At 35.1% G+C, this 22,011-nt stretch overlaps 1 protein-coding gene across 5 annotated transcripts in view; it reads left to right on the top strand.

Annotated features, from left to right (window-relative positions):
- The window catches only part of CDIN1 (CDAN1 interacting nuclease 1), a 148,577-nt gene that overhangs the window by 52,107 nt on the left and 74,459 nt on the right, over positions 1-22,011 (top strand). For 3 of the 5 annotated variants that reach the window (XM_054827361.1, XM_054827360.1, XM_054827363.1), the window contains 5 exons: positions 1,175-1,254; positions 1,614-1,663; positions 4,495-4,562; positions 8,798-8,863; positions 12,207-12,342. In XM_054827361.1, the coding sequence (XP_054683336.1) occupies positions 1,175-1,254; positions 1,614-1,663; positions 4,495-4,562; positions 8,798-8,863; positions 12,207-12,342 (400 nt within the window). Of the gene's footprint in view, positions 1-1,174; positions 1,255-1,613; positions 1,664-4,494; positions 4,563-8,797; positions 8,864-12,206; positions 12,343-13,048; positions 13,979-22,011 lie in introns of those variants that run through there. The other 2 variants (XM_054827364.1, XM_054827362.1) reach the window with 2 other exon arrangements.

Raw genomic sequence — 22,011 nt, 5'->3', positions numbered from 1 at the left:
GCGTTGCTGCTTATATGGCAGATCCCTTCATGCCACAGGAATCCTTTTCACAGTGTCCACTGAGGCTTTTGATTCAATCATGGAAGAGAATAACAAAGCTTTGGCACTGAGTTGGGGCAAAACAGATGAAGAACAGGAAGAGTAGTTTTTCACTTTGTTTACGCAACTGAAGCACACACAGGTTAAAGGAATTTGCCTGGAGTCATGCAGGAGATCTTTGGCAAAGCGCGGAACCTTGCTGGTCTCAAGCCTGGTCTACACTTAAGGGTTCAATGGTATAAATTGAGCTTTATCAGCAGTTGATAAAGGAAGGAAGGAGGCAGCTTGTGCTTGCGCAGCAGTGTCGGTTTTTTCTCTGAGCAATTGTAAGATGAAATGTTGGATGTTTTTAGAAGGCATTTTTCTAGAATAAAGTCTTTCCACTGTTATAAGTAATTAACTGGTATATGCAACTACCCAGATTAAGCATCTGGAGAGAAAACAGCATGCCAGTGCTTGCAAGGACTGTATTTGAAAATACACTAAAGGCTTCTCCTGATTTAGGGTATTTTTTTCATTATAGTATCAATATCTGTGTATAAAAGATTGAGAAATAGTCCTAAATTCACTTGTGATTTCTTTTGTGTCTTAAATTTATACATTTGAAAACAGCACAGAAAGCCTTTTGCCAACTTTAAAATACAGTCAAATGTATTGACACTAAATAAGTAAATAAATAAACTTGAAAACTGTTAAACTGGAATCATCAAGTCTATAAAGTGCTTAAGATTGTTGAAACCAAACATTGTTTTTAAAGGCTGTTTTGAATTTCTTCCTTAAGTTCTCATAGGATATAGAGGTTATTTTGAGTTACATTTTCTTTACTCTAAGCAGTTTCCTTAGGAGCTGCATGATGCTTCTGAAGTGCAAACTGTCCAGTGAAATTGAATAAGTCAAAAAGGGTGTGCTTTCACCCTGTGCTAACAAAATGCTTTGGTGTTTCAAGACTTTTAGAATGAATCGTATCAGAATGGGTAAGTAGCTACAAATTTATAGGGTTTTAGATGCTGGTTGGATAATTTTCAAAATTACCAACGTCGTCAATGTTTTCCTTGTAAAAGCGCGTGTCTCTTCCTGCCAAGTGGATAACTGAGCTAACAGGTTTTTTGTATGTTTTTATTCTTTATTTCTCTAGCCTCCAAAACTCTTATAAATAGTATGCTACGGGACCCTTCTCAGATTCCAGATGGAGTTCTAGCAAATCAAGTCTATCAGGTATTAATCACAGTTGTCATCTTTTTTTTTTGTCCTTTTTTTTTTCCTGTGGCAATGCTGTTATCTGCCTAGCAGAGTAAAAGATTTTAAACCTCATTTAATTACTGTCATCGTAAACTATCAGTGAGGTCAGGGTGCACCATAAATGGCAATGCAATATTTGTGAGGGGAGCATTTCACTTTTTAATAGCTTGCTTTTATAGTGAATAAAAGCATGCAGTTTTTGTTTTCTGTGATTAAATCTGAACAGCATCTGATAGTCTTTTTGAAGAAAAGTAATTACTGTTTTTAAGATACTGTTTAACTATAATGGTTTTGTAGTTGCCCATCACTATACTACTTCTCTTATTTGTCTGCAGTGTACTGTGAATGACTGTTGTTATGGACCACTGGTGGACTGCATCAAACAGTATCCTTTCCCATAAAATTTTAGGTGCACAATTGACGAGCTTAGACTGTGTGGAAGAGATGTGTCTAGCTTTAACCTGACATAAAGTTCTGCTTCACAAAACACGTTTCATACTCCTCTGTTTTACATTCAATCAGCTAGAGGGTCACTGCGGAGCTCTTTCTTACACTGTTTAACAAAAATCAGATGGGCCACGAGAAGTTGTCAGTTTGGTGGCTACATGTTCATATGCCTGATTGAACCTCTTTGGTTTTGATTAGTTGAAATGCATGTCTGGTTTTCTGTTAAGACCAGTTGACCATGCTTTGAGCGGTGGAGTTGGACTAGATGATCTCTGGAGATACCTTCCAATCTCAACTATTCTGTGATTAAATTAATAAGTTGCATAGATATCAACATTATGGCATTGCTTTGTTATGAACATGAGTTCATGTGTGATTGACTGATTAGTATTTTTAAACCCGTATCTGACATTCCAGTGTAGTTCTTTTACTTTCTCTTCTTCTTAAAGGAAATGAGGCTAGCTGTAGAAAAAAGCCTATGTAGCTTGAATTTTAAGGGAGGGGGTTTTTTTGGTAGTTTTGAAATGGTTCGTTATAGATCCTCAGTATCCAGTGAGAATACTGGAGGAGCTCCACACAGTACTGAGTATTCCAGACTAAGATTATAATTTCTTAGGAATGATTGCTGCAACCCCAAATCTGTTTTAATAAAGTCTTGAGTAGCTCCTCTGTTTCAGTCTGCTATCAAAGAAACAATTTCAAAATCATGGCCTGCTGTCATTGAGCAGGTTAGCAAGGCAATTCCCTCCCAAGCCCTAGAGAATCCTCGCATAAATCTCTGCATGCAGTTTGGGGGAAGATCTTGATTTCACTGTACAGTTGCAGGATAGGAAAGCTACAGTAATGTTTAATTATGCATGAAAAACACCACCTTGTAGTTGTGGTACACGTGGTGGTCACCCCTTTCAAAATAGGTTCTTTCCACTCAAAATACTTGCCTGGTGTCTACTACAGACTCAACCCTGCTCCGATTAACAGCAGAAGGATAGAGTTCTAATTGTGTTTGTATTTTGTAGTTTTAGTCATAATTTTAAGTATTCATTGAGACTATCTTCAATATCAAACACAGCTCTCTGAAAGTGGATTAATCTAATAAGTTGCACTTTTTAAAAGGTTGTTGATCACCGATTTTCATATCCAGAATTTTAAGATTAATATTTTGTTGATGAATAATCTGGCTATAGTATTTTGAAAGTGTCATGTTTAAAAGTAATAATAACACATATGTAGAATTATGAACAGTTTTTAAGAACAGCTTGCCTGCAGTCTAAAAAGGTCTTTTCTGTCCTCTTAAGATTCTGGTTCCAGTGAAGTTATTGAATACGCAGTGACATCGATGAGAGTAATGAGTAGTTTTTCAATTCCATTTTGGTACAAAAAAGTTTAATACTAAGCTGTGCGAGTGCATTATCTGCAAGTATGTTGCTGAATTAGATGTTAATTTTGAGGTGCATAAAATAGTTAAAAATCAATTTAAAGTTAAGGTTTTAAAAGCATAATGTCTTCTGAAGGATTGCATATTGATTTTAAATATAACTATCTAATTGTATATGCATGGACTAAAGTATGAAGTCAACCTCTTTGTAAATGCCAAGAGGCTATTTTTCAGTAATAGTTCAGATGCTTACGGGAAACTAGGCTGCTAGATTGCATGAGCAGAAAATGGCTTGTGAGGTTATTTACAAGTTTTGCCCCATGGTCATTGCCATACATCAATAACAGGTATTATTATGGACTAAGTCTAAGTGTTTCTGCTTATGGTGCATTATAAATTCTGTTTGCAGTATTTTTCTTACATTTTTGCTGTTCTTCATTTGCCCCTTTTATTCCGCAACTGCTAGTGGAATTTAACATAATATATAGTTTCAGTTGATAAAAAATATATATATATATATATATATATATGAAGTGATTCCATACAATTAGGTTTTTTGCTGTTCAGCATGAAGTGTTGATATAAATTAAGTAGTTAACTCTAATGACAAGGTGATCTGTAGTTTAAGTTTTCAGAAGTTACTCTAAACAGAATTAGGAACTTAACTGTTTTTAAGGTAAGATCCTTTATCCTGATGTTCCATAAGATTCTTCTTAAAAGCTTCCAGAATAGAACTTTGATCTCCAGGAGGATGCATTACAAATATTTGATGTGGTGACTTTTTTACATATTGCTAAGAATAGCACATTGGATCAACAGGCCGTCAGTGAAGTGAAAAGAACTTCACTATAAAATATTATTTCATCCTTCCCTGACATTAGTTCATGCTTCTGAAAAATCAATTAAAAGGACGTTTTGTTACCCTGAGATGTTTCAGATGGATGCGATGCCTATCAATTTCAGACTACAAAGAAAAAAATGGTTTATTTAATTCTTTGCTGAATTAGAGAATTGATACACTAGTCAGTAAAGAGCAACTTAGAAGGTATTTAATGACACATTTTAAGCTTACACCTTCTTTTACATTGGAGGGGAGGGGAACAGAGCAAAAATGGAAATACTACCCTTATTTATACTGAATAAATACGATCTAATGGGTCTTAATTTTGTAAAATGTATGCTGATGATACAGTAGTCTGATTTTCACAAAGTACTAAATGCTGTACTGAAAAAGTACTGAAAGGATTTCAAAACTTAGAGTTCAAATCACTGATCACTTCTGGAATGCAGATGAAGGCAAATAAATTTTATCATTAATTACTTTACCTACGATGTTTTTCTGAAGTTCATTCTTTTCCAAAGTAATCTTCCATTTCTTAACCTAAAGCTTTCAGCGCTATTGGGCATGAGCATGAAGTCTTGCTGCGAGAAATGCTTTTGGAAAAAAATCTGGCTTTCATAGGTAAGAATCTGTAGTAGAGGCTAGCCAGTGAATCTTTAATTTCAAAGATTTCAGTGACTGTTTACTTAAGAAAAAAATAAGCCTCAACGCTCTTTGTATTAGGTAGTAAAGGAAGAGTAAAAAATGATTGATGCTGTACATGTTATCTTTTATTGATTTAGAACTGAGCAGGAACTCAGTTACCTAATACCCTATATATACAGCACATGCACAGGCTTGCAATTAATATTTTATAGAATAAGTAGCTGAAAAAAATGCTTTAATATCTGCTGCAGTATTACTTTTGGTGTCATGAGATATTAGCCATAATCTAGGCCTTATGAGACTTAGGAGGAAGCATAAGAAATATTAGCTTCAAAATGCTTTATGTATTAAAGAACTGCTAGAGGATTCTCTCATTTAGCTTTCTGTGCAGTTTCTGCTGAATTTTTGCCCCCTGCCTCCCAACCAATGCAAGCACTCTTTTCACAATCCCTATAGTTAAAGTTATTTTAAGGATTAATTAGGTAGGAAGTTAATTTCATTTTTTTCTTTTAGCCTGCACTACGTTTCTTGTATATGAGTGCCATTAAAACAATGATTAGTGTTTAAAGCATCATTTCTCTTATTGTGATAATAAACTTAACAATGACTTCTTAAATCTTGGATTCCTTATGTGATGAGACAATAACAAAGTGAAATGCTGTCTTTTCTTAATGGTTGAGTGTTGTACTAAATTTCTGTGATCAGGGAATTTTGCTGGTTTTACAGAGAAACTCAGGTCTCCTAAAGCTAGATTCAGGTTATGATTTTGGAAACCTTAAACAAATTTAAAAGCTTGCAGATGACACTGTGAAAATGTAAGGAGGTAGGTTTTCTTATTTGGCTATAAGATCAGACATACAGGTAATAGGCTTAAGCTGTAATTGCAGAGATGATGTTGAGTTAAAATACTAAACAGTTGTAGGAACAATAAGTATAAAGCAAGCTGCCAGGGAAGGTTATGGAATCACCTTCAATGAAAAATTCAAGGCTAGACTTGACACTCATCCATCAAAGCTGGTAATGAAATCAATCCTGTCACGATACAAGGGAATGGACTAGATGACTCACTAATGGATCCTCAACCCAACGATTATCATTTTATTTGGCTTGTGCAAGCTTGTGTAGTACACTAATCAGATTTAAATTTTAATGTTTCATGACCTTGGATGAGCATCAGTTTTGTCATTAGAAATAAGCTCTAAGAAATTTGTGCTGTCAAATCAAAATATCTAGAATGGGTTAACTCATTAGAATATAAAGATATACATGAAAGAGCTTAATTGTTTACATTTTATGTATACTGAAGTATTATGTAGTCATAATTTAAGATATGTTAAGTGGTTGTATTTATTATTTCTGCATTATTTCTGTGCATTGCATGTATCTCTAAGGTTCTAAAAAAAAAAAAAAGCTTTTCCTAAGTATCTGCAAGATGAACCCTACTAAACCCCTCCAATAAAATCTTTCCTTTCTGAAAAATTGATTCCAAAACTACTTAAAGAAAACCTCAGTAAAACAGAAGAGATGACGATGTTTCCTATAAGTCAACAAATTCAGGCTTTGTAAGACTGCGTTCCACTGTTGAAGATGGCTTATGACTTAGATTGCTGTATTCACAATTCCATTACTTTTTAACACTTGTTAAAGGAACAGAATTCTTGCAGTTTCTGTGGTTATGATTGAGTGTGACGTTATGGTAAAGATGAAGCTCCAGTTGTGTTGGAAATCTAAATTAATGGGGAATCTGTAGAATAACTACTTATTAGGGCTGTTTCAATGTAATTTCAAATCTGAGGATGCATAAATGTAACTGTCAAAGCTGCTGTGGGCTGGCTTTCAACCACTTGTTAAATTTTTCTCTTCATCCATGCAAGAGCTAAAAGATCTTTTAAGGTGCAGAATGCTACCTCTGTACCTTCTGGACCACTGTGAAAAGCTAGAACTGGGCTGAAAAGCTAGAACTTCTTTTCTTTTGGTGGGGTTTTGGTTTTTTAAAAAAAAAAAGTTTATGGAGATTGTGGGGAGTTTCTGTAATTCTTTTTTTTCCCCAGATTTATAAAGCTTCAAAATACCTGAAGAAAGAGTAGTATATAATTATGTTCCTACACATGACAGACAACCCACATCAATAATAAACGTGGTTTTTAACATATTTTTCAATGTTTATCATAATACAAAATGTTAGGAGAAACCAAGTAAAAACATTCAGAAACAGATCTGAAACAAAAGACGTTCTTTTTCAAGCCATGCATTGCTGTCAAATGATTTTAAAAGTAATCAGGCATCCTTGAAAGAAGAGCCTGCTGGAGAATATTTAAAGTAATGCTGATGCAAACTCCAGTTCAGAGACCTGCCAAGTTGACCCATCAGAAAATGTTTTTTGCATCTGTCCTGATTTTCAGGGAGGTTTTTTAAAGTACATTTCCCTGAATTTGTGATACACTTGTAAGACCTGATAGAAAAGACTGACCTTTCTATTGCCATTTGTGTGTTGTTAAATAATGAAAATTTCAGCTGGGACGTCCTGTTGTCTTTTCGAGATTGTTTTAAACAATTAAGAGCAGGTTACAGTTAAATAGAGTTGGATAAAACTGGATTATTCTTTATTTTTATCAAGATTAAGAGATTACTTAGAACATTAATTCATTTTTAAGTTATGGCATAAAACTCTTTATTCATAGGTTCTGTTAAATTAGAACCTTGTTAATCTAAACATCTTTTATCCATATACCTGACGGTCTTTGAAAAAATAGCCAACAACCAAGTCTGTCTCCAAATCCTACAAAAGTTTAACAGCTGATTGTATGATATAATGAAATGTTGCAGTGGAAAGACTTGTATTTACAATATAGTGTGCTTACAGTGAAGAAATACTCTCAAATTTCAAAAGAAATACTACAGCTATCAGAAAGAATAAACAGCTATTGCAGTTTTCACACAAGTGAATGTACAACTTTCCAAAATTACTTCTGTCCCACTTTCAGTACTAGTTCACTATATTACAAAAAATACTTCAGAGTTATATTCTTCAGTGAGAAAGAGGAGGGGAGTTTGCTTTAGGCACTTTTAAAATATTTTTATTTCTAAGAGTGTATGTTTTTCTTGTCATTAAAATGTTACTTGGACTCAAACTGCTGACTGTTCAGGATATGCACAAAGTATTCTAAAACTCAGTTCTGAACATTGGCCATGAAACTACTGTCCTAACCTGATAAATGGATTGGAAATAAGCTACCCAACAGTGAGAATGGACCATTAATTTTAATCAAAGGTGATGTAGAAAGGCGAATGGGATGCATGACAATGTCAACAGCCCAGTAGGTGTTAAGGGGCTACTCAGCCTTACTTGTTACTGGGTAGTGCCATTAGTTGAGCTTGGGTGAAGACAGAAAGCCATGCCTGGAATTGAATGACCAGGTCACTCCAAATTCTAATGGAGAAATGGTATTTCAGAAATACCAATGTAATGGTATCGGAAATCAAGGACAATAGTTTAGAAAATATTAAGGGCTTGCTTTGGCTTTTTTTTTTTTTTTTAAAGGGAGCATCTTTTGTCTTTTGCAGTTTTATCTTGCTCACTCCTTAATATTGTTTCTTGAAATACTCAGCTCTCATATTTGTAAGCAATAGAGTTGTATAGTTAATGTTAACAGAATTTCTGTTAACAATATGTTGTACGTCCTGAAATTGGATAAATTCTATAGAATGCAGGATGCAAGAGAAACTAAAACTGTGGCTTCTCTCTCCTTTAATAAATTTATGGAAGAGAAGGTTTTTCTTGTTCCTTTTTTTACAACTTTATGCTAACATTAAAATAAAACCAAGAAGGCAGCTACAGTATATCTACATTTGTGGTGTTGGTAGGATTAATCTTAACAGCTTCCTAATGTGGGGAGACTCTTCTTTCAATCAGCGAATATACCTCTTTATTTTGAATATTTGAGGGTTATAAAATACTGTATGACAGCTTGAATTAATGATGTTTATAATGAAGACATAAAAATGCAGGGATGACAAAGAAGCATTTTTATATCCATGCTTCAGGTTTTCTACGAAGGTTCATTTAATCTGACACAGCATTGCATGCATAAGAAAGATATGTATGACTGCATTAGTAATTCTTGCACTCTTATTTAAAATAAAATTAATTATACTGCTGTCTACTTAATAGAATAGTTTTATAAACAATAGTTCTTATTCTCTATGTATAGCTGAAGATCAGCTTCGTGCAAAGGGTTATGACAAAACACCAGACTTTATTTTAGAAGTGCCAGTAGGTAAGTCTTTTAAAAAAGAATTTTTATTATTTTATTTTGTGTAGAAGTGTTTGTGCTAACATATTATGGCTACTTAAGTGAAGTATATTATAGGCTACTACAAATTAGTCTCTTTTTTTCAGTAGTTACCCAATAATTATAAAGAACTTCTAGTTTGAGTCAGAGAGGTTTGATCATGAGTAGTATTACCCAGTGTTTCCTCTTTGCTCTCTGCATATTTTTGTCTCATTATCACAAAAAGAAAAAAAAGCAACAGTAAGAACCCCCAATTCCCTACTCCCTCTAACCTACTCTGCACACTGTCTTTATGAACTGAACTCTGAAGTACCTATAATTGTCTTAAACTTGTAGCGCCAATCAGTTCAGTCTTAAGAGTATTACCATTACACCTATAGATCATTGTCTAAAGGTTTGTCATTGTTCAGTTATTCGTTTGCCATCACTTTGCATCTAAATACAAGTCTGCAGTTCTCTATTGTTTCTTAAAAGCCTGCATAGCAAGAAGCAAAAAGGAATAAAAGTAGGTATAAAGGTCATGTCAAAGTTCATCTACAGTTTCTGGTGTTGAGGCCATGTAAGAAGGCAATCAGATGGCCTAGTGGCTGGGCCATGGAAGAAAAAACATCCATGTTGTCCAGGTGTAAAGGATTATTAATCACCTTTTGTAAATTGACTTTCATGCCAAAAGACTTCTGTTTGGCCTCCATAAACACAGTACCTGTCTGTGCAGATGCCTACTGGTTTGTCTCAGAGAAAATAAGGCTGAAAGCACTGCGTGAACGTCATACACATGACTGGTTTTTTTTGTTCTTCATATTGACAACAGTTGAAATTCTTACTGAGACAACTGATTTGTATGCTGGTATAAGGAATTGAGTGTGTACTATAAAATGTCTCACTACTCAGAAGTGCTTGAGATACCATCTTTCAGGACAATAATCTGTTATGCAATAGGTAAACAACTATGTATTAGAGAGTATTGTGAAAAATTTTTAGACTTTCCTTAGCTCAGTGATGTTTGTATTCCTAATCACGTTTCCAAAAAAGAAAAATTATAGTGATGTTAATAAGAGGTTGTATGTACAAAATAAAAAATACTTTTGTAACTGAACCACTCCATATTTGAAACAATGAGATTTGGTTTCCTAAGGACCTGCAATTCACTCTTGCCAAGGCACACTTGCAGAGTTTTCAATTAATTTCTACTTCTTCACTTCCATGCTTCTTATTTGTGGAGGGACTCAGGAAGCTATGAAGGATTTGAGGGGATGAGGAAACGGTTGTTTTTTATCATGTCTAAAGGTAGCAGGGAAGATTGTGAAATTCTAGAATCACAGAATGGCTGAGGCTGGAAGGGAGCTCTGGTGATCTTCTGCTCAAGCAAAGTCACCCTGAGCTGGTTGGCCAGGACTATGTCCAGACAGTTTTTGATTATCTTCAAGGATGGAGACTCCACAACCTCTCTGGGCAACCCATGCCAGTGCTCGGGCACCCTCACAGTAACAAAGTGTTTCCTGATGTTCAGGTGGACCCTCCTGTGTTTCAGCTTTTGCCCCCTGCCTCTGGTCCTGTGACTGGGCCCCACTGAAAAGAGGCTGGCTCCCTCTTCTTAACACCTGCCCTTCAGATGCTTACATACATTGATAAGATTCCCCAACAGTGTGGACCACAGTATACAGAATACATGGTATTACAACACTCACTTTTATATTAGAAACAGATAAGGTTATATCCCAGCTCTTCAGGAGCTTCATTAAATGGAAACTAGAAAAGCAGCTAGATGGAGCTAGTTTTTTTAATGCTTAAGAAGGTAAACTGGAAAACACCCAAAAGAATTCTTGGGTTTGTAATATTACCCTATTAAAAAGAAGGTTAAAAATAGCCATTAATTTGTTTGTATGGATTTGTCTCTCAAAATCTGAATAGCGATAATGCATTACTTTCTTCAAATTATTTCAGTCAGTTGAGATTGGCAGGAAGTAATTTGCTACCTGTTGTCCGATCTGAAGTAATGTATGGCAGTCCTTGCATTCTCTTCTTCATGACTCAATGCATTGCTGGGAATGGCAAACATTTCTTAGAAATTGCTTCTCAAATGACTACACAGTTTATGCCTCAGCTATTATATCTCCTGGGTTCTAAAGGTTTTGGGGATGGGGGGAGAATGTAGTAGTATAGGCCTACACAAGTTAACTTGGTTACTGACAGCAGGTGTGGTGACTTCATAGAATCATAGAGTCATAGAATGGTTTGGGTTGGAAGAGGCCTTAAAGATCATCCAGTTCCAACACCCCTGCCATAGGCAGGGACACCCCCCACTAGACCAGGTTGCTCAAAGCCCCGTCCAACCTGGCCTTGAACAATTCCAGGGAGGGGGCATCCACAGCTTTTCTGGGCAACCTGTTCCAGTGCCTCACCACCTCATGAGTGAGTTACCCAGATTTCCCAAATAATTTTACAGTCTGTGGTCAATCATGTGCTGCCATAGCCTCTTCTAATCTTTCTGTATCATGCTTCTGGGTCTGCATGCCCTTTGAGTACCTCATCCCAGGTCAAACTTAGGCTAAGACATCATGGCTCAAAGGGAACTCAAAATAAAGGAAACATTTTTAAAGACCTCAGTAATGATATCCCACACTACTTTTTGGAGAAAGAATAATCTTTTAGACTGATTCTCATGATTTCTCCTCCAAAATTGTCAACTTCAGAGAGGACTTTTACTAAAAAAAAGATAATTTTATTAATATTAGCAATTTACTCCTGCAAGAAATGAGGAAGGACGTGAACCAAAGCAAATTCCACAGCCTTCAAAGAAACAGAAATTCAAAAGCACATTTTTTCACATAAGCCTTCTTATTCCTAACTTCTTTCTAGTGAAGCATTACTGGTTTTGCAAAAGTAAGGAAGCAGATACATATCAATGATAAACTTTCTTGCCCTTCTCACACCTTCCGCTCTGGATTGGTGAGAAGTTTCTGTCTTTAGTAGCTTATCTAACTCTGCTTGTTATTCACCAGAAGTTTTCAATTCCTTACCTGACAACTCCTTTCCAGCAAAGTAAGATGCAATTGCACCTTAGTCTAGTCTCTTTTTTCTTTACATTCTGTTTGTGTTAGAATAAATACAAATATCTAGAACAGGGTGTAATTAAACTGAAATGGATATAATTACGCATTAAAATATTTTCTGGTACTTTTCTGAAAAAAAAATGTCCCATGCGCATATTTGAAAGATACGTTTACAAATATGTAACTCTGTTGCAAGCATGAATTATGGGGTAGATTGGGGAGTCAATAGGATATTCCCAAACAAATTGTTACAGGGTGTTCAGTTTGATTTTCAGAGTTCACTTTATTGTCTGCTGTCACCCTAGCTGTTGAAGGACACATAATTCACTGGATTGAAAGCAAAGCCTCATTTGGTGATGAAAGTAGCCACCAAGCCTACTTGCAGGACCAGTTTTGGAGCTACTGGAACAGGTACATTTCTGTTATTTTTCCTTATAGATAAATAGGATTGTGTTTTTTAAAGAAGTTACTAGAAAAAATACCAGTGATTTTTGTATTAACCCATGTGAACAAGATACATATTACTAATTGGCATTTTGAATGTCATTAATTAGTATGTCAAATAGGAATGCTGAAATATTTGTGAAAAATTCACATTATAATTGTACATGTGCAGCAGATATATATGATGATTTTACAGTGATGCTAGATGAAAGAATAAGTTACTTTGGTACAGAAGTTATATATCAATTTTTAGTACCTGACTTTGAAGGAAGATTTTGCTGTATCGTTTTATAATACCTGCAAGGTGCCAGATTTGTTATAAAATCTTCACAGTCTAACCAAGTGGGCTTTGTATGTAAAGAACTTTATTGCTTATTGTCATTGTATCTAGGACAATAGTGTTTCACTGTTTTGTTTTTTTTTTTTAATAAAGTGGGGGGTTTGTTAATGTTATCTACATTTTCAAAAGTAATAATTATCTTCAAGCTAAAAAAATGGAGGAGGTATTTGCAGGACCATAAGGAGGGAAATAAGTTATGCTGGACAGAATCTTTAAACACATTGATAGTATTGTTATAAAGATCTTCTCTTTTAAAGATGGTAAAAATAGTTCTGCTTTATCTTTACAAAGGTCTTTATATTGATATATATATATTTATTTATCTTTCCGTAGTACTAGAAGCCTCTTCACTGGAGGATTTTCTTCCAAAAATAGCCCTAAACAAAATGTTTAATTTTCAATTCCATTTTTCTGCATGGTAGAACCCTAAGCAAGGTAGTAAGTGAGGTAAATGAAAGGTTTAATAAAGAATTTTTAAAAGCATAAATTTAGAAGTCTACTCAGTGAGAGAGAGCATCAATGAAATCTGACAGCGGAGAAGATGGCACAAACGTGTGTGAACATGCAACAAATAGACAGCATGTGCCATCATCAGAGTCTAGTCTGGTGACCATTAGTATTTCAACCGAATATGAGAACTGTCAAGGTGAAAATAGCTTACCTTAGCATGGGAAATACCTCAAAAGCAAATTCTGTAGGAGGCAGCAGAAAAAGGAAACCAAATCCTCAGAATAACAGCATCAGATTTTGGAATTACACTCTGCAGCGACATTCATGATTGACACAAGAAGGATCTGCTCTTATTTGACAGTCCCAGAAAGTGCTGACTTGGAAAACTTGAATTGAGGTAATGGGAACCTCAGGAAGACTGTCAGTTGTTGGATGAAGATGCTATACTACAGGAAAGTTGTAGAAAAGAATGTGAAACATATAACCGGAGTACAAGACTTAGAAAGAAATTTGAGTATATACAATATCTAGGCAAATGGTGAGAATGGCGGGAAAGATGCTGATGCAAATGGTGTTGAACTTGCACATCAGTGTAAATAAGAGGAGATGGAGCAGCTCAGGCTGGGAGGAGGCCATCAGATACACTGGCTGGAATATTTGTGGAGGAGAAAGGATGTGTTTGAAGGGATCCATGATGGTATCAGAGAAGAGGGGCTCCAAGAAGTGAATTTTAAATAGATAATAGGAGCATAAAGATACTCACTAAGCTGAGATGTGAGGTGAAAGTTGAGTAGACAACATGAAAACACTGGTCCACTTGCTGTTTCTAGTAAAATTGCCATTGCAAAGTTGAAGTTGTAGTTTCTGTCTTTTTTTGTGCTGAACAAAATTACTATCCACATTTTGGTTTGAGCTATAAAATGTATAAAAGATTTGAGAATAGCGTGTACCATTGAAATGAGACATTTCTGAAAGAAGCTTCTCTTACACTTTCATCAGGAAACCAAGACATAGCTAACTTCATTTTAATTTTATCATGTACTAATTAATAGTGCAACTTCAAAAATGGAATAACATCTCTCACTGAGCTGTTAGTCATGTACTTTTAATGTTGCAAAAGCTAGACTGAATTGACATGTGGATCAATAAGACTGTTTTGGAAGTACTTTTGAGATTTTGCCAAATCTTCTGTTATAGCTGTTCATATTGAAAACAACTACAAAATTTGTTGATTCTTCAATATAGTGACTTTACATTCACATAAAGGAAACTAGAAAACTAGATTTGTTACTCCCTAAATCCATAATTTGGTGATAGGTTAACTATGGAAATTAGGCAGATTTCAGGAGGATGAGGGGGTTTAAAGAGCAAATCCTGTTAGGTTTAGTTTTGGTACTGCTTGGCCAAGCTAAGGGTATCACAACATCTTATGAAACGAGTTCTGAGTCACTGCAGATTATTCTAATACAATGACAGTTGGGTTCGTGAACACTTGTTGACAGATGAGGTTGCATGTAGGTTAGACGGTTAGCTTTCATTGCTCTCTGAAACTATTGATAGAAAAAGACACAGGTGTAGCTGCACAAGCTGTGAATCAATTTTGTATGATTTAATCAGCCTGTGGAAGGACCTCTCAAGTGAGAACCAACTTCCTGGTCAATTCACTGCACCTGTGTGTCTCCTTTCCTCTTGAAGGAGGAATCACTTGGGAAGAAGCAATAGTTCACAAGCAATGTTGTGACACTCAGCTGGTGGTTTAGGGTTTTGTAAACCTGATCTGTTGGTTGAACTTAAAGCTGAATTGAAATTGGAGAGAAAACCTGCAACATTGCCTGTTAGATGCGGATGGAAATATGTGTCTAGATACTTTGAAAGGAATGAAGGTGAGAGGCTTTAGACCTTTTCCATTCAGCTTTTATTGTTTGTTTCTCTGAAAAGTAGGAGTGAGACTGGAAAAGTTTCTAGGTTTTTCCCCACATCTGTCACAGATGTAAGTTTAATTCTGCACACAAACTGACTGAAAGCTTTGAAGGTAGCTGTGGCTTGTTTGCTGTTATGTGTGTATTTCATTAAATCCCGTACTCTGTGCTAACTAAATCTGTGAGTGTCTTAAATTGGCCTGTACTGACAGGAAAGAAATGGCACTTTCTCATTTAACAGAACAGCTCCCTAGATGCAGTCAACCATGTCTGTTCACCTCAGTGCAAAAGAACACCTTTTTATTACTCCGAGTTCTGCAGGGACAGCTTAGCAAGGTTTTTTATGGCTCATACATCAATGGTATTGTTAAGCAATTTTCAGTTGCAGTGCTGCGCTGCAACCTCATCTTCAAATTAAGCTTCACATTAAAAATGTACAAAGTGTACCTTGTCAGTGGGTTTGCACAGTTGTAATTTAAGATGCTGTTTAGATATTGAGAATTTTCAATAATAAACAGGAAAAGAGAAGTTTCGTCTTGCATATTCCCAGACTGATTTTGCAGAGTGATGTTTTAGGAAAAAAACTACTTTATATACTGAACAAGCTTAGTGTAAAATGATTCATCTGCTTACAGAATCCCTTCCCTCAATATGCTTGTTCCGCCAAAGTGGTGGCATCCACTGAGCAGGCTACAGCTTTCACTGCCACTGGGTAAACAAGACAACTGCATGTGCAAAATAGAATTGCTCTGTGCACGTGTAGTAGATACCACACTTTTCATTGTTCACTGGCCCACGTTGGTGTGTTTCTTGTAACCGTGAGGATAAAAGCTGGTGAAAGGTCTGTGTGACCAAAGGTAATTTGGAGAGCATGAACAGGAGGTAACAGAGATTGTGATTTCAAACAGGGTCTGAGAACATGTTGTAAATTGTTTTAGGGTTTAAATGAATGCTGTTGATTCAGATTTTTTTTTGATAGTGTCTAGTTTTATAATTTTTTCTAACTTAAATTAAAATTTGGAGTCCTGGCTATAAAAGTCTGTTAGAGCTGATAGGCATGACTGCTGTTTTCTGAGAGGCATATAGAGATCAGCAACACACAGTTCAAATAGTAATTAGTGGGTGCACTGTCAGTGACTCGCTGTAAGAAGATATAAACTCAAATACAGCAATTTACATTTTCTGTCTTCTGCAAGCCTGGCTAAGGCATATGTATATTCTGGAATGTAATTTCTAGAGAGTCCCAGGAGAAAGCTTGACGCCGTTATTAGCTAAAGAAACTTTACTATATGTGAGGAAGACCGTAGGAAAATGTCATATTTGACACTGATATTAAACTAAAGGTAATTTCACATAGTGAAAGAGAAGCATTTAATCTTCTCTCTGAATTCAGAATGGTAAGTCATCCGCACTAAATTCCTTCTCCCATTTGCTTGTATTCTAAATGCTTTTTTGAAAAAATAAAGCAAGTTTCCCATAAGGAATTTTAAAATAGTAGCCACACTTTTTGGAAGTCTAGATTCATGATTAAATGCGTTGTTAATTAATATGTTATGTCTGATCTTGAGACTTCAGTTTATAACTAACAGTCATGGTAAAATTATCAGAGAGTCCTGTAGATTAAAAAAGGTGTTTCAGATGAACGCAAACAGAAAAAATGTAAAGGATCGTATTTCAGTCACAGACACAGCCTATGTGTTCTTAGGGTTTTTTGAGAAGGGTGTTCTGTTCAAATTCATTTGCAGTTGACTATAAGGATGAATCATATGTGAGCAAAGACTGAATCAGAACATCAGAACGCTATACTTTTTTTTCTGTTCAGCTGTTCAAAGCGGTTTGACATGTTACTGTGAAGACTGCTTAAGTAATAATTGTTGTCTGATTGTAGGTGGTAGGGGAAGGGGGACTTATGCTGTGGGTTTATGGATGTCTGTTCTGTAATAAGATCAATATTCTCCAATTGCAAATGGTTTAAAAAGTTGCACTGGTGAATTGAAAGCCAGTGGTATAACAACTTGACTTGGAGGAAACCTTGGGAGTTGCATTTGTCAAGTGGCTAGGAAAACTGTTCATGCATACCCAGTATCCAAAGCTTCATTGGCAGCCCAAACATAAAGAACTGAAAGGTCATTCTTCTTCTTGCAGTATGATGGTTTGTTGACATATTTTGACACACTGGTACAATGCTGAAAGGTTTTGACCTTACTGCAACACTGAGGGACTTAGGGTTTGTTTAGCTATCTAATGCTTGTAGATTTTCACACATGCTGGGTTTTGCTCTGCTCCTTTTTCTCTCCCTCCTGGCTCCACTTGAATTAGTAAATTAATCTTAAACAAAAATGGATGGAGATAGAAGAGAGAGTTTATGATGATTTTTGCAGCTTAGGACTGTATATAGATAAGTTTTTTGAAAAATAATTCACTTCTTAAAAATTCGCCATGCCGACTTGCTAACCTTAGTAGCACTGATACGTTTGTTATAGACAAGAAGAGAATCAAAGGCAGTGAAGAGTGCCATTCTCTACTGGTTTACTGATTCAGTAGTTTAATTTGTGAAGATGATAAAATTCTACAAGATTTTCCTGAAGATAAACAGAGATATATGTGTACACACACATATATAGGCATATGTCTGTACTTCACAAATGTTCTAGATACGTTTAGCTTATTTCCAACAGCATTTGACACAAATTATTGTTATGTTTATTTAATGACACATGAACAGTATGAAAATCAACATGTAGTTAATGGTTTGGGTTTTTTTTAACTTTAGCTCAAAAGTAATGCTTTTAGATTTTACCAATCATCCCCTCTTTAACAACGTGATTGAATAACAGAGCATTGAGATCACAGCCCATGCCTAGCATTGCTGTAATGTTAATTGTTTGGTTCAGCATTGTAGGTTGTTTTATTTTGTATCAAAACTAATTTTTGTCAAAGCAAAGAAAGAACAGACCATACCATATTCATATTAGCATTTACATTTGAATGATTGATATTAATTGAGTATATATTTTCATGCATTCTCATTAGATATTGTATTTAATATGAACATGAAATTGGGGGTTTCATTTTAATTTAATTCTATTACTTAATCCTTTTACTGCTGGATTGTTACGTTCTCTGCTTAAAAAACAGCACGCGAAGCACTACATAGCTTTGTTTAAATTATTTTTTCCTCTTATATTTTTCTGTACCGTCTTAAATATTATCATGTCACAGAAGACTCGTGTAGTGCAGATAGATAGAGCATTTTCAGCTTCCATCCACATTACTGCAAGGCTTCAGCTCCGATTTTCCTGGTATTTCTCATTCAGATTAGACAAGCATCTAAGTTTATGCACGATAAGAGCTGACAGCATAGATCCTGCTATGCTTGCCAAAGGCCTGGTTGCAGACACTCCACTATGTCAAAGAATGTCAACCTCCCACAGACCTTACCTTTCAGAATTCCTTGTAATTTTTAATTGACATTTACATCTGACATTTTCAATGTATTTCTTAGTGTTGAGTCTTTATCTACCTAGTAATAGTTAAAACCAAACCAAAGCTAAAAGAATCCCTTCCTGTAAACTATGATATCATATATTTTTTATTTAACAAGGTCAAGTTGCTGGGCTGAAACTCAAGAATGACCAACTCCCCCTTCCTTTGTGTAATTCTATATTTGCTAGTCTAATCCATTTCAAATGACAATTGAGGAGGGAAGTAGGAGTATAAAATGAAATTTAACTCTTAGTACTAATGAACAAAGCATAAGTATATTATTATTACTATGCATCATGCACAGAAAGGATACAGAGATTTTGAGGAAATTTTAAGAATACTAATAGATCTTCCTTTGAGTCAAGTACTTGAATATTGAAAGTGGTACCTTCGTACCTATTTTCATGCGACTTATACATGTAAACAGCATGATATTGCGAGTGAAGCGAAGCTGGTGAGTATGTAATTTAGCTGCGTGTTGCAGTGTGTTGTGCTTCCTTGCCTTCAGAAATCCAAAGTTTTCATTTGGTTTAAAATACTAAAAGCCTAATAAATTAGTATGAACATAATTATCCATCTATTAGAAGTTAGAATGAAGGAATACAGTTGATCATAAATGTCACACAGCAAGGAAGTAGAAGCAGCATTTTGTCACAAATAATGCTGCTTTTCTTCTAATTAGTTAATTTACATTTTACAAATTAAGGGCAAGATTCAGACAGAAGATAATCTAGTAGCATATCATAGCTTTACTGACCTGTATTTGTATATGCCAAATTTAAGTTAATTAGAAATGTAGATGCTGTTTGTTTTATCTGTCAAAAAGCTCATCTTAAAAAAAAAATCTAGACACACTTTTTCCCCCAACATTTATCATCTAAATAATAGTCTTGCCAAGATGGCAGCCTCATAATAAACTCTTTTCAGTGGAGTGATGGGTAATGAAGCTTGCTTGTGAAGGCAGCGAAAAATGTTGTCTAGCCAAATGTGTGAATATGATGGCTAGAGAATCAGTGGACTTTCTCAGTCATCAATCTTTTTAGTAGCCTCTTATACATCTGAATATTTTGATAGATGATCTAATAATTGAGTTATCTATCTTTCTAACTATCAGAGTTGCATAAAAATTATTCTCACATGCTATTGAATATTATATATATTGGGCATCCAGTAAATTTTTCAAAAAGGGTCCAAGAGGTGGAGGAATTTAGTTGTGTCTTAAGCAGCCTTTAGTATATTAAATGATAAAGACTATATATAGAATATAAAACTATTTGTACTAATATAGGAAAAAGTAAATAATGTCAATGGCTGATTACAGATAGAACTCACAGTAAATAAAGCACATAAAAACATGAGACTGGTGAGGTTAGTGCACAATCTAAGAGAAATTTGAGGTGTGAAATGAGTAGATTCAGTAGTCCCTGGCCAGTAATGGACAGCAGTCACATTTACATACAGTTGCACAAATTTCTTCTGTCTAGGAAGTCTTGGCTAAGGCAGAAAGAAATACAGTGTCACTGTGGAGTCACAAGGTACCGTTCAGCCTGTGTGAGAGCAGTTTCTCTTGACTGAAGATGAGACTGAAAAGCATCTATTGAAACTGCCCGCATTTTGTTTATTCTGGAAGACTGTACAATATGGGTTTGTGTTCCCAAAGCACAGGAATCTGCTTTCCCAGGACACTAATCTTACATTAAAGGAGGCACTCAGGGTATTGGGATAAGCTGTATTAAGCACATCATTAGATGTGTTTTACTAGGGCTTCTGAGTAGCAGAGCAAAATTATTTTTGGTGTTGGTGTATTTTTTTAAATACTAAACTTCAGGCATTATGTAATTCTTCGCTTTGAATGCATTTCTGCTCAAATAGTCAAGTAAAAATTATTTTACCAATAATAAAAATATTTCTGCATTAAGAATATTTTTAATTCAAATATCTTTTTCCCCCTCAGTGTCACCAGAGTTTATGTTCAATTACATACTTTTCTATAGTTTATAAAATGTTCCTTCTTGTAAATTCTTGAAAACTGTATGTGGGGGACTCATTTTTTAAAAAAGTGCAGTTATTCTGGATTACAGTATATTTACATTTTTTAGTACTTTACTTGTAGGTTTCATAACTACAGCAAGGTATAAACAAGTACATTTTATGAATAGTTCTCCAGTTAGCAAAGTGGCTTTTCTCTCTTTGTTCAGAACTAGCGACCAGGGTACTTTCCTGAGGATATCAAAAAGTTATTCACTCATTGCAGAATTTAAATAAAAACTTGTCCAAGGGCTCTCCTTTATTGTTACTACCTGATAACAGGAGAAAGAGAAAGATGGATTCCAAGGAGTTGGATGTCACCATCATTTCACAAGTGCTTTGCGAAAGTATCATTGGGCTTCATTGGACCTTGCCTCTGCGTATGGATCTACAATTTGAACAAAGTTTTGGCTGTCTCACTGAGCGCAGTTGTGACTTTCATGCTTAGTAAGCAAAGTTCGTGATGTTTAAGCGTTCTTTTTAAACACGCATCATTAGTTTGATACATTTTGGGTACACATAAAGCAAGACACTGAAATAAGATGAGTATCAAAAACGTAAAAACTTCCAATAAAAATTTGGTTCTGAAGCTCCACACTTGTCATGCAATATTGTATCCCACATAAACAGTCTATATTTTTATTTTCAGTAACGTTTACATTGATTTTATGCAATTTTAAATTATATAGGTGTAATTTCACATAAGCATAATTTAAACCTAGAACTAAGGCAGTAGGAAACAAATTACAAAAAAAAAAAAAGTGTAAATGATTCTCATTACTTGGAGAGTTTTAATATAAGAAAGCTAAAATTGCTTCTGAATGTATAAATTCATAAGCAATTAACTGGAATTGATCAAAGCCAATGTTTTATTTTCTTTACTATATGTGGCTTCTTCTGACCTTAAGTAAATTGGCAGTTATTCTAGTTCGTATTTGTAGTATGTCTGCTTGAGAACGTACCAAGCTACTGTGCATACACAGTGTGTTATACGAACTTATATATATATTTTGTGTATAATTTTAGAATGTTTATATCTTAATTTAGGAGGGAGATCTTAATTTCCCTCTCCTAATCAAAATAGCAAGCATCTGTGTTCCTTCTGGTTTGTCATTTGATTAGCATGCTCTCATCCATCACTAGCCTTTGATATGAACATCAAGAAATCATGTCCTTTTGTTTTAAATATAAATATGCCTTTGTCATGAATACTTACAGACATTCAAAGATTTACATGTGAATTGTGAAAGTGTAACTGCACAGCTTTTCTGATGTGTGACATTATTAGTGAGATAAAGAGCTTTTTAATTTTTCATGGATAGGCCTTAAATATTGACATTACAAGGCTGGTTTAGCTGTGATGCTGAAAGAATTTGTCCTTCATCCACGGTTTTTCTAAGATTTGTTGTTTAT

This window comes from Grus americana, chromosome 5 (assembly GCF_028858705.1).
Source record: "Grus americana isolate bGruAme1 chromosome 5, bGruAme1.mat, whole genome shotgun sequence".
Taxonomy (NCBI): Eukaryota; Metazoa; Chordata; class Aves; order Gruiformes; family Gruidae; genus Grus; species Grus americana.
Note: the sequence above shows the minus strand (reverse complement) of the source record. Positions and strands in the feature narration are given on the sequence as shown.